The following is a 27,575-nucleotide window of genomic DNA, read 5'->3' as shown; positions in this document are numbered from 1 at the left end:
ACGGGGTGCCAATATACGTACCGTTATTGTCTGCGGATGGACTTCATTTCTAACAGGACTCACCCTGGGGGCTAATCTTGACATTGTTTTGTACCCGCACGCCGACGGCGTGAATATTTAATTCAAGGAGAAGACCCCCAGGTCCCGTCGTAATTGTATTCTATTGCGATTATTACTGTAAACACGGCGTTAATTGATTTAACAAGCATCGTCTAGCCTTATAGCGTATATATGTGTATAAATAAATAAATGTATACATATACAATATACGTATATTACACCTTTGTCTGCCCACGTTTGAATAGTCAGTATCAGAGTGACTGAATATTCTTCGAAAATGGAGGAAAAAGAAGTACAAGCGGGGGTAAATTTTTTGATAACACACGACCGAGTTACTAATTAATTGTTTATTTTGGGCTATACATAGTTGTACGGTACAGTAGTACATTATTTTTTTTTTTTTTGTGTTTTTAATTTATTATTTGTTCGTTTAATCTTTTCTGTTTCTTCCTAAGTCCATTAATTTCTGTTTCGGTATTTAGCTAAACGCATCGTAGACGATATACTATTTTATACACACATATATATATGTGTATATATATATATATATGTTTGTGTATATATATATTTATATTGGATAACATTGATTAATTTAATAACACTGTAAAGCTAGCTAGCACTCGTTTATTTACACCTTGTCTATGATATATGTATATGATATAATAATATAATAATGGTACAACTATCGCATCTATACAGTCGTCTGCATATGTTACATATACATATTAGTACCGAATTGTACTTATATACTATATTTTTCAACAAATATGCATATATGCGTACACGCCAGAAAGTATATGATTCGCTTCTAGAACTTGACAGAGATTATTTATATTCCGTTTTCTTCCGTTTTCCTTGTATCACTCGGGTTTCATTAATTAAATACATACGTGTATAACAATAAGTTTCAGTGATTTGTTATTCCATTTACACAAGTCTTGCAAATAACAATAATTATTCATATATTTCAGCTCGTAACTGCAGTCAGTTTATTATATTAATATAATTCGTGCGATATAAGCTTACATCGTATAACTCTTAAAAACTATATGTATATATATGTATATATACGTATATATATATATATACATATATGTATTAGTACTTATCAAATTTACGTAATATTATTTTACCAAACTTGCATAAGTAATACATGTACATAGGTATATAGAAACGCGACATATTTGACAATTTTTTTGTCCCACGCATAGACGGACATTCACGTATTGCGATCTCGTCAAAGCTAAAATAAATACTCGTACCTTATAGTACACTGCCATACTTATGATTCAACACGTATGCAGGTGTGTGTGTGTGTGTATATATATGTATAATTATATTATATAGGTACGTCACGCTCAGCAGCGCGACTTACCTATTCCGTCATATCATTCGTAAAAACCGTCCAAAATCCTCTCAGCAGACGCCAACTCCGAATGTCTAATCGGTGAGAGTCAGTAAAGTTCAGAAAAGTTTTCGTCATGCCTCTTTAAATCACCTTAAATCACCTTAAATTCCGCGGCGCTTTCTACGCCTTCCTTTCCTAACCGCAACTGTATCACGCCACTGCGAATTGGCCTTCCTTTGGTAACCTCTTGTCTGCACTTACTTGGCGATAAGCGGCTACTGATAGAAGCTAGCGTGCTGATAGTAGCCGCCGATGTATCACTCGGAGTAGCTTGTCTTGTCGCTCGCGTTATCGGGGCTCATTTCTCTGTAGGCGTCGCCTGTACTCGCACCGTTATTGTGGCCCCCGAAGTCCTGGGGCCCCTGATTCGGCGGCCTTATTACCGTGGGGAGGTAACCGGTCCCCGTGTAAGGGGCCGCCAGGAATCTGTGTCTGGTTGGTGGGGTTGAATTCGGGTTCGGTAGACCTTGGCTTTGGGCTAGGGAGGCTGCCGCTGTGCAGTAGGCGCTGCGCGAATAAGCGCTGGAAGCCGCTCCTGCGAGTCCTGCGGCTGCGGCCGACGCCAGCGCCCCGGCGAGTGGCGAAAAGGCCGATTTTGGGTGCAGGGCGTCCTCGCAGACCATCACTTCCATCGCCGAGACCACGTCACCTGAAATTTTTGAAGGAGAAGGTTGGAGAGAAGTCGTGAGAGGGGTACACCCTTCAAGGTCTTGCTCTCTCGATGTCTTGGAGTGAGAGTTCGCTCCAATGGAGTGAAGAATCACCGAACGAGGATGAAAAATGCGCGATTGCAAATCGAGTGAATATTTTACTCCAGTGAAGTATTCAATATTCACTCCGATCGAGTGAAATTTAAAGTGATGTTATTCACTCCAAACGTTTGGGAGTGGAAAAGTTCAGGATTGAAGAGTAAATGTATTCACTTCATGGTGCGAGTTGCGCAGTTTTCGCTCCAAGGAAATATAGAGAGTGTGAAAGGTACTTTATATTTAGTACCCAGACAACGGGATAAGTACTTCATAGCGCATCTACGTAGCTGCAGGTACAAGTACTCTACGTTTACCTACCTAGGTAAAGGTACTTTATTGACATTAGATTATATATGGGCATGGTGGGACTCATTGTGTACAAAAGTTACGCGTAGAAAGAACCGCGAATAAGTTTCAAGTGAGGTAAAATTTTGAGTAAGGTCGGTTTTCTTATCGCATTGATACTTTTGATATTTGTATTCTTGAGGGAAACTTCAGTTATCTTCGATCTTGAGAATAACAGTGAGAGGCTAAACGAAGTTGCATGGGAGATACTCTAATCTCTCGTGACTTTGAATGAAGATCGTTTAGTGCAGTATCGAAACAAGCTCTATTCATTCCAAAGTGTCCCTGTGTACCTTTAACACCTTTGCACCTGTCAAGTTGGGCACTCTAATGATCTACAAGCAAACGATACCTGATCGACAGTTCGGAACGTCACGCGTCGGTTTTTGCAAATTTACTGACGTATTGAAAATTGACAAGAGGAGACGCGGGTACACGAACAGTAATACCCGAAGTAACCGGTACAATACGTAAGTGGTCTTGTTACTGCCAAAATGAACTTAGGTACATGGTAAAGGTATCGACACCTAGGCACTTTACGTTTCGCTATGGTGATCTTGCACGTCACGGTGCGTCGTACGTACCTTTGCATCGGTGTAGCAGAGCTTCGACGTCGGCTCGACGACGACCCGGAAACACTCGCAGGAGTACGTCGACTGGCGATCTCTGCTGAATCTGCAAATTGCAGTGCTGAATTCCCTGCATTTGCATTTGCAAATCTCGTTGCTCTTGGAGGTGGTGCTGATGCTGATGTTGGTAGAGAGACGGGGCGCAGTAGAGCGAACTTGCCGCTGGTCCGTAAAGCGGCGCGTATGGGGAAAAGTGAGCTGCTGTCTGAAATATCAAACCCCAGATGATCCTTAGACTGCGTTATATCTACTGTGTTACTGTCGGGGGTTTGGACATTTTTGAATTCGTTAGGGTTTTTGTCGACGTGTAATTGCTTATCTTATACAGATAAAGAAAATTACCGTTGCATTTTACTTGCTTCTTTCTCGGTGGTTACAATTTGACAGTGCGTCTGTTTGAAACCCGTATATATATACATCTATCCTAGACAGTAGAAATATTGAAGTCGTCTAAAGAGTGTCTATGCGCCATTTTCTGACGCCCAAAAGATATCTTCATGTCGAAAAAATATCCTCACATCTAAAAGGTGTCCTTGGGGCGTTCGAGACGTCACAAAACAAAGGCGCGTAAGACATCGTTTAGACGTCTTTTCGACGGTTTTAAGTTTTGTGCTGTCTGGGATATTATTAAGCAAAATTAAGTGCTTGCGGAAATATTCTTGGGTGTAGGTGACTGATTGGCTAATTTTTGGCATCGTAACTGAAACTGGGTTTCCGTTCATACTACGTTAAGCAATTCCCGATATTGTCTCCCACTTCCACGAATCGGTGACTTCAGCCTAGTGTCTTTCTCCAGAATGAGCCCATACCTTCCCAAGACCAGAAACTCGAGCAACTTATCCAGTACAAGTAGTCAACAATTACCGTTAACGAATGAGGCGGTGGGCTGTGATGAGCCTGAACAAGGTTTGTCTGAAGGGGCGTCTGCTGGGGCTGAGGACTTCCGGTTTTACGTAGGCTCAGGTTCTCCGGGGCAGGCGTATCCTCGCGTTGCGGTGTTAGGGCCGGTGTCAAGGGAGGCGTGTTCTCAACCGGGGAATCTCGGGGATCAGGACTCGCAGATTCCGAGCCGTTCGTACTCCTCCTTGACGGCGGAGCCTCCAGTTCTGTCGTAAAGTCGGTCGAGGCGGAGTTCGGGATCGGGCAAGGATTGGGCACTTGGTGCCGGCTTCCAGCACGCTCCAGGGGATGATTTTCGTGTATGTGATCCCCGGCCGAGTCGTGATCCTCCGAATCCTCGCCTGTTGAGTCCACGGAGATTCTGGCGCGCTTTGGACCTGGAACTTGAAAGAAAAACGAAGAAGGTGTTAGTTCCTAGCTGTTAAAAATATCGAACGTCACGATGGATCAGTCCTTAGATGACTCTATTTCTTTGATTTTTTGGATAGTAATTCTGTCCCGTCCAATGCTGAGTTGAATTTTCTCAAACTGTCACATATAACATCACTTTTTCGCGTACAGTAGTGAATTATAATATGGACAAGTACACTGCTGTGTTTTTTCTTTTCGGATCTTGGGAGTCGACAGAAGTCCTCAAGTACTTGGACTAATTATCAACTATGTACCCATGCATGTAAACGTTTTTCCTGAACCTATTTCACCCAACCGTTCAACTGGTTTTCACTGTACCTTATGGTTCTACCTTGTGCACCACAAGTCCCCATCCTCCTACAAGCTTTCTTCCATTTTTCCCCTCTCTTCTCTGTTGATTACTTTCTTTTCCAATCCGGTCGAGCAACGCTCGTACCGCTTCGTTTAGACGGAAGTTGTCGACGTGTACTTGGACTCAGATCGCGAGGAAAGTTAAACTGTTTATAAATTCGTAAATAAAAGTAGGAGAAGAAAAAGGAAAAAAGAAGATGAAAAAGTAGAAATATGTTCTCGAATGTGCAAACGCTGGTTCTAGTAGCTAACTTTTGAAACGGTCGAAGGGGGAGTCTCAAGTTTCCTATACCCTTGGTTCCCCGGCAAACTTGAAACTTGAAACTTCGAACTTTTCCAGTACCGCGCTACGTAGTTTGGTTTACCGAGAGTCCTTCTCGTAATGGACCACGAAGTGAGCAACATTTTATACGTTCACACTCTACTGCGTCTTCCTAACAAGTATAAGGCAGCAGGGCTAAAAATCCAATGCATCCTTAACTCACCGCTAGTTGTACGGCGGTCGGTTGGGGAGTTGGCAAAGGAAAGGTACTCGAAAGTTTCTCCCTGCACTCGTAACCCAACGTAGGTGCCTACAGCCTCGCCCAGAAAAAAAACTTCTCCCCCCTTTCTTCCTCCCTCAATTTACGTATTTACCAAAGCATGGGAGCGGGGGAGTTTACAGCTGATGGTGTGGAGTACTTATTAACCGCGCCGTAAGAGAAGGAGAAACAAAAAGAGAGAGTGTGCGGCCATGGATGTTTCAACGAAACGTGCACGGTACGAGTTGACTTTGCCAATTGACAAAAAAAAAAAAAAAACCGCAACACGGATTCACTCGAATTATTATTATTATTTCCTGTTATTTTCGGCACATCTTGAACGCTGTATTTCTAAGTAGGTACCTGCACACTGTATTCATGACTCACTCACGTTTTCCTCATAATCTGTTAAACTTGACTCACCCAGCTGGTTTGCCCCGATTCTATATTACAGCTACATTCTCTGACCTCGTCCACGATGTCAGGAAATAAGGTGAAAGAATGCGCGTACGCTTTAGTCGAACCAATTAGAAGACATATCCAAGGCGATGTCATAAAGGCTTGATATGTGCGTTCGCGTTATTATCTGTGCAAATTTTTACTGCACAAACTGGCATTGGCAAATAAATAAGTAACCCATTTACGTGATATCTTTAAAGATCTCTTCAGTTCCGACGCACCTTATTTCCCTTACATCATGACCTCTCGTCAATTGATATCCGTCGATGGATGCATACGGCGGTGTGCGTTCGTCTAAATCCACGCCAGTCGATCGAGGTCCAGAGTTAACCGACCGGTTGGTCAAACTTTTTAACAAGCGATCGAGCACCGGGGTACAACCTTACACCACACTTGACTTGGATTCATTTCAATTCCCTGAATATAACCAAAGCTTTCTGTTTCTCCGGCTCGTATAAAAAGAGCAGATACATGGACGTAGGTATTACCTCGCTACGAGTTGGCTTGCTTCTGTGTATAACAGGCCTGCCCAGTGCTTTCGCAATTATTTCTAACAACCTCACGGATAAGTTGAGTGGCCAGGGGTTCCCCGGGCAATCCCTGGGACGCGTGGCACCCTTCGAAAGGAACCGACGGACCTCGCGTTCGCCAAGTGAGCACCGCGTCGGGTGGATATCGGCATCGGCAAGCCATACTCGAGAGCTTGCCGCGTCTCAATGCGCGAGGGTGGGATGCCGGGTTTCGCTGGGTTGGTCAGTCATTCAATGCACGTTCAATTTACTCTTGCTGACCACTCGAGTGTTAAATATCTCAGCGTACGTGCGCCGAGGAGACTGTTTTTCAATTCATCCACCTCTGCCAATTTCGACATTTTATATGTATATTATATATGAGTATTCGTTCGATTTATTCATTCCGGTTATTCCCCCGTTACAACCTCAATTAGTACTATAACCACTCGTGCACTTCTGCATTCGTCGTGTAATTCGTCTGCGCCTACGCGTAACACGTGCTTCGGTTAGGAATGGTTATCTTTACTGCATTTTAAAACCGATTTCAACTTGCAGGGTATTGGGACTTTCCTGCGGGACAAATATGACTTGTATTATATATATATATGCGACGGTCACTTCTGATGAGTTGGGATCGTATTTCGAACACAATTAAGTCGTAAGAAACTGTCGAGCTTATTCGAAATACCTGGAAGTAATTAAAATCTTTTTTATAGCAAGTGAAACTTTGGTGGAAAAAATTTCATTTGAAAATCAATTATTGTCTCAAGTACGAATTATTGAAATCCCCGATTTTACCAGGGTAAGAATTGATGAGTTTTTGAGGTTATCGATAAAAGAACCAAAATCTTAGAAGGTAGTTAAAACTGCTTTTTTCCCATTGACAGTGATGATAAACCCCCACGTTTTTCGAAAACTTGTAACTTGTAATACTTGAGCATCCTCCTCGGTTCATCCCGATCCCGGATTACGTATCTACGATATCCAAAGTCGAAAAATAAATATGAAGCTGGTGCGTGAAGGACGGCGTATTCCTTAGCTGGAAAAGATTTTATTACCCTCACTAGTGCGGGGGAAGCGATCCACCCTTGCCGAGTGTCTCTGTCGCGCGACGGAATTTTCAGACCTAGGGTCACAGGGGTTACGGATCGGGGGCTCTTGGGGTCGGAGGTGGAAAAAAGACTGCCGGCAGTTTCGCCGTATTACTACAGCGCACTACACCCGTCTTGAAATACAACCCCTAGATCTGCAAGTGTCGTTTTACAGTCGGGGCGATACTTTAACAATATCGTGTCAAGGCTCGAAAGTAATATCCCCCCCCAACGCCGCCTCTCCGACACCAAGGGGATTAAATATACTCAAAGCTCAGGATACGGCGTCGTTTACAAATAACATATATCACCCTTTGTCCGGGCCTGTACGTCGTCACGTAATACACGCACTGAATTATACCTTCGATTCCCTTTCTCAAAATGGTTGCCATATGTAGCCAACTTCTAATTCACATCGAGCTACTTCACAAGGTCTACTTAACCATATTCTGCAACTTTTTGATGGGCGGAGTTTTACTCCTCACCCTTCTATGCCTCTCCACCAACGGATCTGTCTGTGCTGAATGAGTTGACGACGATGATATATAAATTACATTATACAAAAACTGGTTTACTCATTCTTTAACGGTTGTTGAACGGGTATCTACATTATCCAGTTTCAAAATGGGGAAACTCGGTAACCGGACAGCTACAGTGAAAGGTCTCTGTTCGAGTAGAAACTTCGAAGTATTTCTTATATACACCATTTGCCTCGCGCCCTTCACTGCCTTTCGTGTATCAAAATTAACGACACGTATTCAATATTGAATTTTCATTTTTTGTACTACGTCAACTCTTTGAAATTTCACGTCGTACGACGGGTCTTGGAGTAACTCGCAAAGTCCGGTCTCTGAGAAGAAGAGTAAGTTGATATAGCCTAGAGTAATTCGGTTTATAACTTTTTTTTTTCAGGCACCGGTCGAAAAATTTGTGACAAATACTGGAAACACAGTTATCGTAAAATCTGGATACGGTAGGAAAATATTTAGACATCGCTACCAATTATTGTAATATTTTTCATTCGTTTTTACGTGTACACTTTACGGACCTTATTATATATATTAGTTTCTTTTTTTCGTATCGTGGTCCAATTGATCATTGTTCATAAAAATTGGTACTGAAAACGAAATAATGACATTAAGGTGATGCGATACTCCTTTTTTTATTTATCTTTCGGATAAAATACGAGAACAGCCAACTGCGGAATAGTTAGGCGGAGTTTGCTGTTGATTGGTGAACGATTAATTTGATCGGGACACAAAAAAAAAATTAAACTAATATATATGTAAGTCCGTAAGCTGTATACATAAGAATAAATAAAAAATATTGCAACAATTGGTAGCGACCTAAAAATATTTTTCTACCACCTCCAGTTCTTACGACAATTTATACACCAGCATTTGTAACAAATTTTTCACATTGCACCTTAAAAAAAAAAAAGGTTAAAAAATGAATCACTCTAGTATAGCTATTTTCACTCGGCAGCTTGGCTACAATTAATTGAAAGTTAAAAAATCTCGTTGACGGAGAAAGCTCTGAAACTCGACTCGCGCGACGGTTATATATCATGTTTGTCATGGATGATCGTTATAAGAGTGACTGGACGACCATGGGGTGGGTAGAAATAGGGGTTGAACCTCGGGTCACGGTGGTTGCGTTGGCACGCGTGGAATTTGCCGCGGCTTGCGTCCTTCGCACTGCCGAAGTGTCGGCAGGGTGTGGATATAACTGGAGGACGAGGATGAGGATGAGGATGGGGAGGGAAAGGGGGGACGAGACGGTATCGTCAGACACTTTAATAACCGTCCGTATAACTCGCGCCCTAATATGTATCCGCGCAGAATTCTGGCAGGCGAGGAACTACGGCGACGTCGGTTGGGGGGGAGGGAAATACAGTAGAACAGTGGACGTGTAGTATAGCAATGGTGGATTTCACCCCGTAATGGAATATGGCAACACATTAACTCGGCGATATTGCATTCCTCCTCGCGTCGTTACGCCGCGGACCTTCGGAATATCAATAACTAATAAAACTTGAGTTTATTGGAAGTGTCGCGAGTATATAATAACCGTCTACTCTCGTCACCGATACCGGCGAATTCCTTTCGACTATTCATCTTGTAATCCGTTCGTTCATTCGAAAGTGAATACATTATATTATATTACAGAATTTTACAATATTTCAGTCTGCTAGTCATGCCGGCGTAAAATTAACAACTTCACGATGGATCAGCACTTTGGTTAATGGCCTCGGCTTCTAGGCATGTTTGGTAAAGGATTATGAAACTATTGACAGTATGTATATTCGTTACTGTAGTTACATGTGCCGATGCGACGGAGGAATTATTGCGACGGTTGTCAAGCTCGGATACAACAAACCGTTCGAACAACTTTCATTCAACAATTGAGAACGGAATAAACTTTGGTACCGGTGAATTCGTTACGATAACTCGAAAACTGTGCAACGAAACAGTACGAATCATTCCAATTTCACATCACATGATATATCAATGTATATTTCGAGGTCGTATTCTTCTTATTTGTCGTCGATGTATAGTTGGTCCTGAGAATAGACATAATTTATATTTATATGGTGCAGTTGAATTGTTCGAAGTCATATAGGGATGGATACGTAGGTGCAGATGCGCGAGATGTGCTCTGGGTGAGATGGGGAACAATGGCGTCAACGGAGACAATGCTGAATAATTCAGAATATCACAGACACATACACTGATCCACGGGCAGCCACGTTTCTCTCTCTCTATGTATTAATGCGTACTAGAGGCGGTACAGATATACGACGAGAAGCGTACACACCACTGCATAATGGAACACTAGGAATCGGAACATAGCCCTGCAAGTAACTGTGGACGACGCGAAACATCACTATAAATTAGATTCAGGGTTTCGCTTGCGGTGGAAGTGACCCAGAGCCTGGGGTAGGTAGGTACTAGGTGCACCGAACAATGAACAGTACGGAAGCAAACAACACCCTGAAAGCGGTAAATTACATTCAGGAGCAAAACCGAAAGCGTTACCCGACCATGTCTCATCTCTCTCTCTCTACAGGGTTTCTCCTTCTCCGTCCAAACCCCGTCTCAAACCTATGTCTGTAAATTGTTCCAAGTCGGTGTTTTCATTGTTGCATGTGAATGAAAGCCGATTGGTCAGTTTTTACTCCTGTGGTATAACATGGCGTTCAGTGGTCCTGGAAATGTCATTCAATTTTTCTTATCTATCAAAAGTCCTGAAAACCATCTTTGAACGTTTCTTGTGTCTTGGAAATATTCTATTTTTAATGTCGTTGAGTGAGCTGAAAATTACCTGGAATTGTCTTTGAATTTCTTACGAATTTTTTACCGAACGCCATGTGTAATCGTAGACGTTTTATTTTGAGTGCCCATTTTGTAAAAGGGTGCCTCATACAGCGATTAGGACACTTTGAAGTCAAGACTGATACTTTCGTATAATTGTTTCGAGCCACTGATTTTCAAAGATGAAATGTGGTCAACCACACGGGAAAAGAATTGTTCGATTTACATGCGCGACGCTAATTATGTGAATTATTGAATTATACTTGTTAGTATGTTAAAGTTACATGCGCGAATGTTCTTTCATATTGCCAAATACCGAAATTGAAGTAATTTGTAATCCAAAAAAGTGCTGTTCATATAATTAGCGTCGCGCATGTAAATCGAACAGATTATTTTCACGTGCATGATTCGAAGATTGTTTTTTATTTTAAGCTTGAATGTATTAAATGTACAGTTATTACTCGAGGAAGTGTTCGCTGATCGATTTGATACAAATTACGGTTTACCCTTGCTTGCTATTTTTTTGAAGACTGAGTCTTTTTGCGGCCTCTGAGAAAGTCACCCAAGTTAATCCCTGTTTGTATTAAAATTCACGAAACTTACTCGGGGTCATTTTTTTTTTTTCGTTAAACTTATTCGCGATTTGTTTGCTTTGTCAACTACGGTTTACATTTCCGTTCAACCGAATGTTTGCGACTTGACTTGCACATTCGTCAAAAACCAGCAGTGACTACCAAGCATATATTTCGCTTTCTATCCGCTTGTAGACATGAAAACACTTCACGAAACGATTTATAGCTAATCGTGGGTAAATCTCGGGAGAAACTAGCCGGGAAAAAATTTATTTCGCGGTTCTTTTCATCGCCATGAAAAGGGAAGAGTCTGTCGGTTGGTAAGACAAAATTCCACGTGGATGTCGAAAACTGCCGAGTGAAAAATCTGAAACTGATAGGAGTTGGCAGCCAAATGAAAAGCTTTTGGGAGAAGAATTAAAATCGGATATTTATTTTTGTTTTTTAATAAATGTACGAACTGGGAAAAACATAATCGCTTATTTCGAAAAAGCAATAAGGAGAAAAAAATAAATGTTCGTCGGTAAAACATTGAAAATCGATTTATTCCCGGTAGACCCGGAAGTTCAAATTAAACGGGACATGGAAATTTTTCATGCTCATTAGATAGTTGTAAAATCCTGTAAGTGTTACATTTTTTAGCCAGTTTGACGGACAAACCGACATGTTTCAAAAAATCTGTTTTACGGATTCTGATGGTTCAAAAACGTAAAGATTCGTTTAGAAATCAAAAAATGTGATATTCTATCACAACCAATACCCTTCTTATGTTACCCAAGGTGACGAAAACAGGAAAATTATGGCGTGGAGTCAAAACATGGAACGTTCAATATTTCGATTGGACGATACATCGAAATTTGAAACACGTGAAAATGAAATAACGAAAGACGATCTGTTCGATACCTTGAATTTCAAAAGTCTCACCGATTAGAATGACTGCTGAGTAGAATGACTACCGATCAGCGACACTTGGAAAAAAAAAGAAAGGAAGAAACTCGAACAATTAATCTTTCGTTATTTCATCTTCGCAAGTTTGAAATTTCGATTTATCGTCCATTCGAAATATCGATCCCTGCGAATTTTCACCCCCATCCAAAAATTATCTCACTCGCGAAAGGGTCTCGAAGTCGAATCGCAGATCGGGACACCGGCAGGCAGGGTTCAGTCACAAGGCATCGAGATACCTCCGGGGGTGTCGACATCGCTTCGAGCCGAGCCGAGTTTCACAGTAAATTACTCCGCGAAGGCGTTACACTGCTTCTCCCCAGCGGCTTGGTGCAGGTCCATTATATCGCGGCGTGCCTTTTCATTCCGTACTCTCTGAAGCCAGGGAGCGAGACGACACCGACGCCTTCGAAACGCGGTTTGGACGGGCCGAGTTATACGCTTCGGGTTATAGCTCACGGTCGATGACTCTCCGAGGTGTAATAAATTATTAACCTCTATTGTTCATAATGTCGTTAAATAACTTAATGTCGATCTATCGCCTCTTAGACTATGCACCCTCTTATCACCCCTTGGCCGTTATTCCTGCAACGCAATGAAGGAAAACTTTTTCACGCTACTTTCGCATCGTATATTATCTTTCAAACGGCGAGCTTCTTGCCTATTGTCACTATGATAATTGCAGAATAAAATTACTCACCGGATATTCAATTTTATTTTACTGCGATTAGGAAAATTTACGCTGTATCGGTCACCGTAGCAATCCAAGTTCGTTGCAACGAAGCCGGTTGTGTATAGTCGAACAATTCGAAGCACTGAATCGATAACTTAGATTGATCGTTTTATAAAATACCATTTACAATTACTTGCCGCATTCCTTTTTTTTTTTCTCAATTACACTCTCACCAAAACTTCGACCGATTCTGGTGTAATTAAATAACATATTTCAACTGATTATTCGCTACCGAAAATCAGACGCTCCGAAATGTTTAATGCATTTTTTACGAGAATTTATTACGTTAAATTGTGTTTACAAGCGTAATTAAACGAACCATTTTACATTCATGCCATACGGTGAAAAACACTACTATATGCAGCAGTAATAATAATAACACTTGAAAATCAAACAACAAGTTCATCAGTCGTCTGTCAAGTTAATATTCCACAAATGAAATATAGTTTTTACATGTTTGTTTCTTTCGTTGTCGTTGCGAGTACAATCATATTCATATCAAGCGTACAATATAACGGACAATTGGTGAAACTTCATTATTACAGAGCATCGTGTAATATTCTTTTTCTGCGTGGGCGAATCGAAATTCGTATATAGACCACGGACTACTCTCGCATTGTGTAAGGTAACCCTTGCACATAATGGCTATTATATTATTTGCTCGGAGGGTGGTTTGACATATACATGTACGCGCGCACATACTCGTGTATGTATATATATATATATATATATATATAATTATAATGATAATAATAATAGACCGCAGACACCGCGGACCCTTGGAATTGTGGGTTATACTTCGATAGGAATGGAATTGTATATAGGTTATAACGCCGGGCGTGCAGCAATGGGCTGTTTAGGGGCGAGGGGAATTGATATACCAGATGCAATTTAACATCTGCTTCTCGAGGCGAGGTGAGTAGTACTCCTTCTCCTCCTCATCCTCATACTCATCCTTCTTCTCCTCCTCCGTCTACTGTCAGTCAAACGGTGTTGAGCACGTTTCAAAAATCGTATCTCGAATAAAAATGGTTTTACAGGGATGAGGAACCGACGGAACGCCGTAGGGCAAACAACGTATAGGTATGGGATATTGTGTTGGATCGTGATCGATTCCAAACCCAAAGAATCAAGCACTTCATAGTTTATGTTATACGTCAGAAAATTACAATTATCAATAGAAATCAGAAACGATTAGAAATCTCAATTTAATTAGCCGTAGTTTTTTTGATTTGCTGCTTCAAATTTTCACTGTTTTGTTTTTGACAGACTTCAAGCCTACACTGCGTTTCTTTTCTTGATAAGCGTAGAATAAGAGAATTTTTTAGTTCCGGTTACCGCTCAGTCCTTAACTATTTTCACTTTTTACCACAATCGAAAAATATAGTTCTAGGTAGAAAATAAAAATTAGTCAAAAAAAGTAGAGCAAACCTCAGAAACTGATTTTGCGTTGCAATTAGCAAAAAAGGATCGACGATCAGCGCAAAATGGTTACGCGTACCTGGTTTTTCGTAATTCCAACGATATTCAAACTATTTTTTTAACGATACCGGTTTTACCTGAATTTCTTTAGTTACCATAACAAATGAAATGAATTTTTATTCACTCTTTTACTTCATATTTAACGGCGAGGGAGAAGAAGAATCAAAAAAGTATTTGGAAAAATTACGCGATCGTGCAGTATACATCGCCTGAAATCGGTCATAATTGGTCCATTGGACTTTTGAGCTCCGCTAAAATGCCGGATACGCCATACATGCATGCGTATATCCACCGCTAGTTAGGGGTGAGTTGAGAAGTAGGTTGAGGGTGTGTTCGTCGCTGATATACAATATTATTTCGGTGAGGAGGGTCCGCGATTCGAGTCTCGCCTCCTCCTCCCGCAAGGATCTCCAAGGATCTCCAATTAACTCTAACCGTTTCCAAAGCATTTCCGTGCCGCGCCCGACTTCGCGTCAGAGTGGCTGTTTCCCCTGTTTTCAAATATGTATGTATATAAATGTAAAAGTATATGTATACATATATGGTATATACATGGTTTATAAACACGGAGCTTTTCCGGGATCGGACGGTCAATGGCAAGAATGAATCGAGTGAACTGCGAAGAGTGTGTATATATGCGGTACGAAGGTTTAACGTTTTATATCGATTTATGTACGCCGGTGTAAACCGCGCTGTATCCCTTCGCCAATTAATTGAATGTGTATATAATAGTGCGAATTCAAGTGATTTGCACCGAACCGTTGAAAGAATTTAAAATAAAATTGATCGATTAATGTCTCGCTACACCGATTGCTCGGGAAAATAAATCTGAGTATAGACTTGACGAGAGAAATTTTATTCGATTGTAGTTGTATTGTAGAAAATTATACAGGAAAAACTGATGTAATTCGCAGGTAATAAGTTTTTACGTTGTACATATTAAATAAAGTTTCCCGAATTTTTTTTACGCGACAATAGCAAAAGTGTGAAAAGTATAATATATTACGAAGGTTCGTGATTTTTTTAACAAAATACACTGCACGTGAGAGAATCGATAAAGAAATCGATAGATTCTTCAAAATGTTCAAAGGTCTTCGAAATTTCACCAAAAGTTTACTCGACTGAATTAAAATTCAAACGAAAAAAAAGCAATTCTTTTCAATAAACATGGCGATGCAATGAATAGCGAATCGAAGAAGCGGACAAAAAACTAATTTGGGTTATTCGGTGAAACCGCATTTATTTTCAGAACCATCCATCAATTGAAAAATTATTCCTCGTTTTCAACAAACTTTATTTCACCTGCATGTTTGTGTTTTTTTTCTTTTTCTTTCTTATCCTAGATTACCCGCAGTAAAGTTTAAAGACAAAGTTATAACAAACGAAAATTTCCATCACCGTTACGATGTTGCGTGTCTTTCTGATTCTCACTGTGTAAAAAATCACGATCAATTTAACAGCGGCAAAAATATTATACATACCTACATAATTCGTGTGCGTGTGTGTACTTGAAAAAAAAAAAAAAAGAAAAAACCCCCGTTTCGATTTACACGATAATCGTGCGCGAAACACACACACACACGGTTATATATACGAAAACGAGAAAGAAAGCCTACGCGGCTCTGACTTCATCCGGAATCTCGTGGTACGGCGGGAGTTTAGGAAACAAAAGACTCTCATTATTACGTATCGATACGCAAGCAGAATGGCGATAAATCGCATCGGAAACCCTCCCTCGTGCTCGCATGGGGAAAAAAAAATAAAAAAAAAAATAAAATAAAAATAAAATAATAGAAGCGAGAGAGCGGGGGACGAAGGAAGAATCGAAAAGAGAAAAAAAAAGAGAAAAAAAACGAAAACGAGCGAAACGGGAGAAAACGGAAATGGAGGGAAAATAAATTTTTTTTTAAATCGAATGTGTTGGTTGCGCGTATATAATAATACCTCGCGCTTACCAGATATCCAATACGTCCGTAGTGGAAAGGACAGGGGGTGGAGGGAGAGGGAGAGGGAAAGGGGGTAGCCGATCAGTCATTAAATCCTTGCGATTCGCTTTTGTTTTCACCTCCGCCGCCAGCCCGCGCGTGTTTTGTTATTGCTGTCGGAAAGGGCGAGAGGAGGTTTTTCCGGGGGTCTCTGTATACGTTGATATATACATATATAGAGGTATGTGCGTATACATCCGTATGTACGCTAAGCGATCGCGTTTGTGTATTTAGCGTTAGCGGGTTGAGGTATGGAAACGAATGGATGGCGGGTGTGGGAGGAGATTTCTGCGGCAAGGGGCGATCGGGCGTAACGTTTTTAATTGTTTCGCGCCCAGCCGTCTTTTGTTTTCGAATTTTATAACCCTGAAAGCGCGAGGTGAACTGTGCGCTGTGGTTTACAAATATAGCGATTTTCGTAATTTCATTTACTTTTCTCGGTTATTTGATTTTTTTTCATTTCCTTTTACCGCTTCTTCGAATTTCCTTACGTTCGTCGGCGGTTTTCTTTTCTTTTTTTTTCTTATCTTATTAATCTTTTTTTAACAGCGCGCTCGCTGAAACGGAGATACTTTATATATCCGTTAACGATTATACTTTGTTGTTGTACAGAGCGAATTTTTAACGATCGCAACGTCTGCTAAAATTTAATACACACGCGATGCAATTCGAGTGCAACTGATTGACAGGTTGTCCAACCGTTTATAACCTCGAAATTCTTGACCGTCGTCGGTGACGGTTATGCTCGATACTCACTGCAACCGTGAAAATTTCTTAGGGTTAAAGACGGTTGGTCACCCTGGCAAACAGTTGCTCGCGCATCGTAGCACATGCGCGTTGAATTTTACTACACGAATAACGATGTTATTTTTCCTACGCTCTTGAAGCATGTATTTCCGTGATTGACATAGTTATAAAGTTTTACACTTTGGACGATTATTTCACCACTGGAATACACGCGTACCTACTCGGATGGCGCGTCCTTTCAACGGATATTTGCACGACTGCGTCAATTCGTTGTACGATCTGTAGGTTTTTGTTTTTTGTCAGGGGATTCGCGCGCTCGGATTTTCAACGTGTAGTTAAAGGTTTCTCGTACAAATCGATATATGTATATATATATATATATATTCTAGATGTCCTGGGCGTGCATGTGTTTTGTTTAATTCAGTTTCAAAGCTCGAACTGTAGGTGCTTTTATATAACGAAACCGACTCTATATGATCAAGTTTCATTTATAATTTCGGATTATTTATTATCATAAACTTTTACCTCCATTGAAATTTAAGAGTATATGTACGCATAGCGATCTTTTAACCCTATCTTATCAAAATTTCCTCATTTTCTGTGCAGAGTAGTGGATTTAAAAATTTTTTTTTTTTCACTTTCATTGCAGGCGGAGTGAAAGACAATATAGATGTAAAAATGATCCGGCGATTCAATAATGTACTTATATATTATATTCGGCGGTAATAGGATACTATGCAATATAAGTAAGTTCAAGATACGGGTTTTTAATTAAAAAGTAAGCCTGTGGTGGAGGAATTAAAAGAAAAAGAAAGGAAGAGAGTAAGAAGCCCCGATCGCCCCGACAGTGTTTTAATTCCAACCAGCATCCGCCGTTGCGGATAAGGCTTCCGGTGAAATATCACGTGTGTGGATACACCCCTCAAATAATTCCCATGATTGCTGCCGTGTATCGTATTTCGCAAATTTAATACCGAAAAACATCGAGGCGAAGGGTTGCTTCAAATTAACCGTGTATGATTTTTATTAAAAGTGTTGTAAAATTATAGACGTTGCACAAATGATGGCGCGAACCGCCGTAAAGTTTTAAATATCCTGGAATTTAAGTCACGTGCAATCTCGTCTAAACTTAGGTTGGTTGAATTTAGAAACACGGCTTTGAAGTTGAATGAGTAAATTCTTTACGTATGCAACAAATTTCTTACTGGCTTTTTTCTTCTCGCATCAAGTTTTCTTACACAATTGTACACTCGAGACGTTAATTGTCACTTATTTTCAAAGAAAATGAACCAGTTTCAAGAAAATTCGATAACTTTAATCTGTGAGTTGTGAAAGTTGTCTCTTTTTCGTGCACCCTGGATTCAGGATATTCCAGTACCAAGTCTCGGTATTGGATTTGTTATTTTAAAATAATAACGGTGGGAGTCTTGGGTGGTTAGGAAGGGAAAATCCACCCTCCGGAATCGACGTGCAGTGTCGAATGTGGCCCCTAAAAATCACTTGAAGAGCGCATTACAACGCACCCTCCGCGGGCCATTATATCGCTCGTTTGTAATCCTTACTTTCATGTGGTCCTTGGACGAGGGATTTATGTCGCTTCCCTTATGCGGAACGTCTTATATACGCACTGCACATATTATAATGTAATCCAAACGGTGAATCAAGTGGCGTGAAACCTTGCCCTTTGAAAAGCACTGCCGAAAATTTGAATACTGCACGTACGGTAAGATACAAGAAGATGTAATCGCATGTGAATTTTTGAAATCGAAAAACTCGTGTACTCGAAGTTGTTCAAGTTTATGATAATGTAATAGCGAATTTGCAAGTATATATATATATATATAATAAGACTGGACGAGAATTAATTCAGGCGTTTGAAATTTTGTGAAAGCGCATATTTTATACATATATATGTATATATATATGTATATAGGTAGTCGAAAATTTCATGGCCCACATATATCCGTAAAAAATTTGATATTCCGTGCGGTGAGTTACAGCTGTTGATTTTAGAAGTAATTTGCTAATTATCAGAGGTTATGAAAAAAAAAAAAAATAATAAATAAATAAAATAAAGAAACTTTTTCGCATGTCTCGGCTTGAAAACATACCTATAATCAACGAGTGTAAATATCTCAGCGTTTGCCAACCTCCGTTTAGTACTTAGATCAATGTTTTCTCATAATAATCGCGGCTGCTTGTACGTAGACAAATGTGCACAAAGTCACATGTAATGCTGTCGAGGTAATACGCCCGTAACATGCCGTCGATGTCCAACAACATACACATGCTTGTCGTGTACTCAGGAGGATGAAGATGTCGATGAACAAGAAGCAGAACGAAGAAGGAAGAGAAAAAAAAACAAATGAAACGAAAAAAAAAAGAAAGAAAACACTGAAAATCAGCTTTCAAATTTTCCGTAAAAATCTTGAGCAAACATCTTTGAGAACGTGTCACGCTCTCGACCATCGACCATGTACCGAGAGTCAGTGAAGTCACGAGGGAAGAGTCGAGCATATAAGATTGTTCTACACGCGTACGACTTATGTGCTTACATGTCGATGATTATAAACATGTACCATGTATGCACACGCGATACCTTAAACTAGCTGTTTCCACCGCATCAAAATACATTTACCAAGCAAAGTTGTAGGTACGATGAATTTTTCGCCTTTATCGTCACGGCTCTTTGCAAACATTCGACACACGTTGAATTACAATTATATATACTCGTTTTGTCGATCAATCCTCGTGTATGCTGTACGTACCTGTTACTTTCTTTTTTTTTTTTTTTTTATTTAAATCTTCATCTCTTGCATTCTCTCTTATCATCAGGAAAACGTGCAATTCTATTAGGCATATTTATGTTTAGCGGAATACTTGACGCAGAAGTAGTTTGAAAAAAGAAAGAAATATTATCTAAAGACATACAAGTTTTCTAAAAGTATATTGTTCATATTGTTGGAAATTTCACTTATGTTGCGAACATCAGTTTTTACCGGTTTTCAATCCACACACTGTGAAAAATTTCATTTGCTGTAGTGACTGGAAAAATTAAGTAAAACAGATATCGTTAAAAAATTTTTTTGAATATTGTTGGAATTAGGAAAAACGAGGTAGGCTTAACCATTTTGTAACAGTGATCGTAATGAGAAAGAATAGTAACGGATACCAGACTTTCCGGTTACAGCTAGAAAACTAATTTTCATTTTCTACCTAGAACTGTATTTTTCGGTTGTCGTCAAAAATGATAATAGTTAATGACCGAGCGGTAACTGGAATTAAAAATTTCTCTCAGTGCACAATCCACAAGTCGGTTTTTTTTTATTTCTACGAGATTAAAGCTCGTAACGTTAGCGTAACGAAACATTGAGAGAAAAAATCAGTAATTTCCAACTTGACATCGATTTTGAACAAGTTGGGTTCGCCAATAACGAGTACATTATCAGTTTGGGTTATTTTGAGTTACCGTAATTGGGATGATAAAATATTTTCTAAAAAATTTATCCTCGCGCGAATGAGATACAAGTGGATCGGTCCGTTCAAATTTTGGTAACGCGAGTCGTGAACCGAATGTCGCGAACCTCGACGATCGAACGCGTTGACACAGCGGCCATTTTGGTTAATTATTCTCTGAACCGGGAGCGTTCGGCGTCCCCGATTTCGTGTACATATTTTGTGTACAGGTCACATATCCGTGTGTATTTGCCTAAGCTTGGTGGGTTTCCACCGTACCCATTAGAACAAACCTGCAGATATACACACGCGCGTATCGTACCCACAAACATACGTTATACACGCACGGACTTGTTCCTTGCCCCGGTGTTTCTTCCACTTCCTCGGCGCGGTTTCTTTGTAGAGCTCTCTCTTCCTCTCGGAGCAGCTTCTCCGGCTCCCGTGATATCGTACACGCCCGGTGCTGCGAATATATCTCATGACCCGCAAAGATAAGAAGAAGCCGCGGTTAGGTACACCCGGCTGCCGCTAGGCGGAGGAGGTGGAGGGAAGATCAGAACGGAGTAAAATAATTTCCTGGTGTCTCCGACAGAACGGGACAAAGTTTCTTGGCCAATGCCGTAACAGCCGCTGCCACCACCCTCGAGGAGTCAAAGCTAAGTCGTTCTCCGAGATACAGGTATATGTACAGTGTGTATATATACCCCATGTACTGCCCACCTCGCGGTGTACGTAACTCTACTACGTATACCGGACTTTATCCGGAGTCTGAAAGTTAATACTCTCTGTCGCTCTCGCACCCCCGAAACCAACCCTCTAACCTCGCGCTCGACACACCGGAGTCTCTTCCACAAGGTGAATGGGAACTCGGGGTGTCCTTCCATTCAACGCTTGGCTATATACGCGTATATACATGTATACACATCTTCGTTTCTGTGCGCGTACACATCCCCGTGAAGAGGGTGAGGAAGAGGGGGAAGAAAGCCAGAGGGAGAAAGACTCGGTAGAATGATACGCGCACCGCCAGACCATCTCCGCGGCCGAAGGCACTGGCCCGAGAAATTCAATTACTGCTAAACTTCTCGACAGACTCAAGTCTTGGCTTGCTATAGTGTACCGTATTCTCCGATCTCTTCCTTCCCACCGTCCCTTATTCGTCGTGGGGGTGGTTCGTATTATACATAAACGACATCTATACCCCCGAGTGTGGGTGTCGGTTATGTACTGCCTTTGGTGTGCCGAGGTTTCGTCGTGGTGGGCATTCGAATACCGATGCCTGTGTCAAATATACATTTGCATCGAGACTAGTTCTTGCGATACTCGAGACTCTCGTATTGTAGGTGTAGTCTAGACTTTGGTGTCTTGATCGTTTAATCCTCGGTGAACCTTCGATTCGTTAACTTTTTTTCACGACCAAGCATTTTACGGTTACTTTATCACTGAGTCTGTTATAATCTTGCACAAATTTTTACCCCACTGTTTCGCCGTAATCATCCTTGAAACAATAAATGGACCGATTTGTGTTCCAACTTTAAGATAATGATAAGAACGGTTTTCAAAATTTCTAAATTGGTCGAAATTGATGCACTAGAGACAGATTGTACGATCTGCATGCGATTTACGGATTGTTTTTTGGTTATCAACAATTTGTCGGAAATTCTCTGCACGGCAGATACGCGTGGTTAAACGGGACCGATAATTTGCGTCAAGAAGCGAAGATTCGAGAAAACCAATCGCAGTTCATGACTTTGGTTCCGGATCTCCGGAAGTCAACGAAAGATCACCGCTCGAGTATTTTTCGTCAGGTTTAATACTCGACTATTTGGGGATTCCATGGATGGTTTAGACATTATTATGCTAATAATCAGAACGGCAATAAGATTACGGTGAAAGGTCCTTGGTTAAAGAATCCTCGAAGAGCGATACCTACCAGAGCCACCTTAACGACTCTTTGTTTCCTTGCATGTCCTCGAGCCAAGACATTCGCGGGTAGGTATATAATATAACATACAAAACGAGCAGGACTCGAGGGTATCGACGGCGCGGTGAAAATGAGACGACGTACAATGGTCACGTGACCCCAGAGCACTATTGCTCTATGCTCAATACCTGCCTACCCACCTCGTACTTACTTGGTACTCGATGGCTTTCAGCCACTCACAAGTCAGCACCACCTTACACGGCAAAAGTCAACCGCTGGGTATGTTTGATCATTCTCACGTAAGGTACGTACATGCGTGTAAAACCTACGTGCCTCCTATACGTTTGTAATAAAACATACATCATCCGCATTCAACGAGAGCGTACTAACACCACGGATCTATGTATGTGCAGGATTTATCCGCGTGCCTAATTGTGGTATAAAGCCATTATGTCCTGAGCGAGAAGTTCAGGTTATAGTGGCTGGGTTGTACCTTGGCAGGTACGTGTGTACACACCCTCGAGCCTAGAGAGAGAGACTTTGGGCCTGCTAAATAATAGCCAAATACTGAGCAACCCCTTGTATCGCCACTTGAAGTCCGCCGTTCGTTAGCGAAGGCTTAACTTTGGCCCAATGTTAAATCCTTTACCACTATATTAGGCACTTGTATTACACATTGTCTTCCTAATCCACCGCGATAAAACATTGCATCTACGACTCTGCGATTCACCTGACCGATCAGAGAAATTAAGCCCGGTCTTATAAGAACGGATCAAACTTTGCAGGTGTAGGTGTATACGTATAATTTTTCAGAAAGATACTTGACAGTGAAAATTTTTCATCCTGCTGATGGCTGATTTTTACTCTACCAGGTTAAAGGACTGGTGTGCAGCAGTTTGTTCGAAACGGTGTGTCTTGTAGGCGATTGGAGATTGGCACAAATTTTTGTTCAGTGAGACGTGAGGATTTCATTTGTGGCATTTTATACCTGCGAGAAGTTGTTTCGTTCGAGATTTGGCCGAACCTTTGTTTGCTGCACCCTCGCAGGTTGAAGGATAAACAGAGGATTCTGTTTCCTCGATGGAAATCGTAGCAAAGCAGAAGCCGGTTGATACGCGGATTGATATCGAGCAATGTTCCGGAGGGTTATTAGAAGAAAGATTTATTACAATGATGCGTGTCAATCAACTGATCTACTTGACGAATTAAAAAATCTCACACTGTCGTATCTTCTTTCGTTCTTCAACGCCATCCAATCGCATGTTAAATGTCAGATTCCGAAACACGTGATCGGATTTTAAAAAACTTTAAATTCGGTCACGAACGACGGGTGGCAGGATTTTCTAATAACAAGCCCTGCACTAAGGTGGTTAATTTTTTGAGTTTATCTTTTCCAAGATGTCACTCGAAACATTTGTGACAAATGGTGAGAAAATAATTGTCGTAAAATCTGGAGGAGGTAGGAAAATATTTATACGTCGCTACCAATTATTGTAATTATTGAAAAATGAACCACCCTACCCTGAACCAGTCTTTGAATCGATCGCATGACGATTTATCGTTGCAAATAATAATTGGTCCTTGAGGATGAGGATGACATACTAGAACTTCGCCGTTCGGCGGATCGTTTCACTTACCGGGAGAAGTTCGCGTCGACTCGTTCTTTTCGGTCTTCGAATTGCTGGTCTGATAATCGTCCTGCGGTACTCGAAGCTGTTGCAAACTTCCCTGGAGTTGGGTTTGCTGTAGCTGCGACTGAAGCTGAGAACTTGGGGGAATCGCCATGGTGGGATTTGAGTGCGCGTGCTGATGAGGATGAACGGGGCTTTCGCCAGCGGGTGGAACCGGCAAATTGGCGGCGGCTGGTGACGGTGTGCAATTGTTGCTATATTGCAACTGCAGGCCTAATTCTCTCGCTTCGCTCTCCTCCTGAGCCTGCTGTCTTCTCAGAGCGACCTGGAGAGTTGCCAACATGCGAAAAGAGCAAATTAACACCGCGAAAGGTAGTTGAAAGCGGATTGCTCGAGTTTACTTCGAAACCTTTATTATCGTTTCCTTAATTTTTTCCGTATAACGTTACGAAAGCGAAGTGGAAATTTCGCAACTAAGTTAATGAAGTATAAAAAGGCGCTATTAAGGGACTGGATAAAAGGTATAACATTTCTCGCAATTTTTTCTTTCTTTCGACACTCCCAAGGAACCTGCAGACCTCAGATTGGCACAATGCGCCGAGTGGTAAAGCACGAAGGGGGGGGTGACGTTTGAGGGAAAATTTGCAAGAGTTATAAGCCCTCGGAACTCTCGAGGTTTTCGGGTATTCACTAATTCGTTGAATAAGCCGTTATTCAAACCCCGGAGGTTTTATTTTCACCGACCATTTGGTGGAGGTAATTAGGCGTTTAACCGTAATTGGGTAAATTTTCAAGACACCATCGCTTATGCACTTCTATTCGTAACGCCGTTCAACACCGCGAGCAAACGATTCTCTTACAGTACGGCAGGACCGATGACTTGTACTTTTTTCAGGTACGGAATTCATTATAGAAGGATTTGTTTATTTACTCCATCACGGTTACATGGTATTTTGGTTAACGTTATATTTATGCACTTTCGAAACATTAATCTCATTTATTCATTATTGTTCAGTAAAATCCAAATCAGCTTGAAGTTCAAAATTTCACTTATTCACGATGGAGACTCGGTTGATTTTTGTCACCATTTTTGCCCAAATGGAAAGGATCGCTGTGTCAATTAATCTAGACGCCATTATTAATCTAATATATTAGTTTTCAGCCTCTGTAAAATGAATAAATTTCTATACCACAGCGCAAGACGACTCTGGGATGAATGGAATAATTCTAAAAAACGAAAACGAAATCAATTTTGAATGCGATGCAAAGTATTTTATAGACATAGATACCCATAAAATTCGAGGTAACAAAGCTACCAACTCAATAATGATCTTCGAAAGTTTTTAATCATATTCCATTCGAGTCTTCGCCTACCAATAATGTCCAATCTCTAGATGTGCTTCGCTAATTTTCCCAGGTATGGAAAATCCATGCTCAGCTTACATCAAGTATGGATTACTCCGCTTCCGGTTACCGCTAAGTCCTTAACTATTTTCATTTTTTACCGCAATCGAAAAATATAGTTCTAGGTAGAAAATGAAAATTAGTTTTTCCTTCTCATTACGATCACTATTGCTATATTTTCTTGCAACTGTTGTGAAAATTTAATGCTCGGGCAACGATAAATTGACGTTAAAGCCTTGTTTAACTAAAAAAGTAGAGTAAACCTCACAAACTGATTTTGCGTTGCAATTACCAAAAAAGGATCGACGATAGCGCAAAATGGTTATGCGTACCTCGTTCTTCGTAATCCCAAAAATATTCGAACAGTTTTTTTTAACGATACCTGTTTTATTCAATTTTTCCAGTCACTGTAACAAATGAAATTTTTCTCAGTGTAATGACCATGTGCCAAAGTAACCGGCGGTGGTTTACAAGTACCATCGACTAACGATCTGCGCTCTCAATTCCAACATCTTGTCCGGGACTTATAAGTATACAGCTAAAGGGCTGAACTTCGTATGACGAAAACGTTTGAATATAATTCCATAGAAAGGGCTGACCGATAGGGGAATCCGGCAATTAATCGTCGTCTGTATTTACCTGAGCAGCCATGACGCGTTGTCTCTCGGCAATGAGGGTGCATTTTGCGCAGACACAGTCCCGCCATCGACAGTAACGCTTGTGTCCCTTGAGGGCCGAAACTACTCCGTGGTTTCTGCACCTAGCGCATTTCGGCGTTCTCTGATAGCGCTCGGCACTTGCTCTGAGGAAAAATGCCGCTGGTAAAACGTGGTGCTGCTGTTGCTGCTGCATCAGTTGGCCAACGTCCACGCCGAGTCCCACCCCTCGAGGTAGAGACATAACGTCGTTTTCTTGGACGTAGTTTAAACCGCACGTGATAAATTGTTCACGCTTCAGGGTCCGTTTTTTATAGACTATTTTTTGGTGTCCAGTTTTTCAGTCCCGTGTTTGTGATTTCAGAAGTTCAACACCGCGAGCATATTTGTATTTGTTTTTTGTTTTGATACGTTTTGAAAAAATTTCTATGGAGAACGGAAGGGTCAGTGTTCTCTACGCTTCTTCTATTCCTTATACCGTATTCATCGTGTCTTTAATATCACTTTTGCACGCCGCATCACTTTTTAATTAACCCTTCGAATCGCCGGACCATGTCACCTTACTTTCGGACTTGTTCGTTCATTTGTATCCCGGTTCTGTCACTCCACGGAGATGAAGGGAACGGACCGTATCCAATATCCGTCGACCATGCAGCGACTGCAATTCGATTCAAACAATATCACGTCAATTGTCACTGGAGGATTGAAATCGCACGTTTAAAATTCAAAAATACACTCGATAGTAACCGGCGAGACGAACGTATTTGAAAACCGTTGAATCACTACTACGCCAACAAATGTGTGCTGTATATTTTAGTACCAACTGGATTATCAACGGTCACTGTTCCTACCGCGTGTCTTACAACTTATGGCCAATTGGTCTCACTGAGTAATCGATTAACCGCGTCAAAGTCGGAGCACGAATAGCGGGCGAAGACGAGGTGTCGTGTGATACCCGACAAGGGATGTTCCACCGGAAAGACTAAAGTTTGGTAAAAATAGCGGAGCCGTTTGGGAGTTGGAAAGGTCCGACCCGAAATGCGCGACTCCTCGACTGGGATCTCGAGTTGTCAACAATTACAGCAGCATCCTCCCCGGGGCTTGGGTATAGAGATGATAGAAACTAGCCGCCCCACCACCGACACCCGGCATCCCCCGCGTGCGAAATAAAACACTGTGCCACAGTGTTCCACCCCAAGACGACCGCCAATCCGGTCGACGATTCGACCGAGCAACGCCTACCACGACTTCTCATTGGCTCCTCCGATGCCGCGGATATGTTGAAGAGTTTGT

General features: G+C 41.2%; 1 protein-coding gene across 1 annotated transcript; it reads right to left on the bottom strand.

The window, feature by feature from the left end:
* Nucleotides 1-474: 474 nt before the first annotated feature.
* LOC124183305 (doublesex- and mab-3-related transcription factor A2) lies at nucleotides 475-27,336 on the bottom strand. Its single transcript, XM_046571636.1, has 5 exons — nucleotides 26,266-27,336; nucleotides 24,229-24,547; nucleotides 4,056-4,474; nucleotides 3,147-3,396; nucleotides 475-2,117 (listed from the first exon to the last, which is right to left on the bottom strand). Exons 1-5 carry the CDS (start codon nucleotides 26,524-26,526, stop codon nucleotides 1,726-1,728), a joined length of 1,641 nt encoding a protein of 546 aa, XP_046427592.1. The 5' UTR covers nucleotides 26,527-27,336; the 3' UTR covers nucleotides 475-1,725.
* Between the last annotated feature and the right edge of the window lie 239 nt (nucleotides 27,337-27,575).

Source organism: Neodiprion fabricii, chromosome 5, assembly GCF_021155785.1.
Source record: "Neodiprion fabricii isolate iyNeoFabr1 chromosome 5, iyNeoFabr1.1, whole genome shotgun sequence".
NCBI classification, from domain to species: Eukaryota; Metazoa; Arthropoda; class Insecta; order Hymenoptera; family Diprionidae; genus Neodiprion; species Neodiprion fabricii.
This window is presented reverse-complemented; position numbering and strand designations above follow the sequence as displayed.

Bases quoted from the DNA above. Each gene is read 5' to 3' on its own strand.
- LOC124183305 (XM_046571636.1), bottom strand. From the start codon at position 26,526: ATGTCTCTACCTCGAGGGGTGGGACTCGGCGTGGACGTTGGCCAACTG. The intron at 24,548-26,265 runs GTAAATACAGAC...GCAACTCTCCAG, and splicing joins AACGCGTCATGGCTGCTCAG to GTCGCTCTGAGAAGACAGCA. The intron at 3,397-4,055 runs GTAATTGTTGAC...TTGATATTTCAG, and splicing joins CACCGCCTCATTCGTTAACG to ACAGCAGCTCACTTTTCCCC.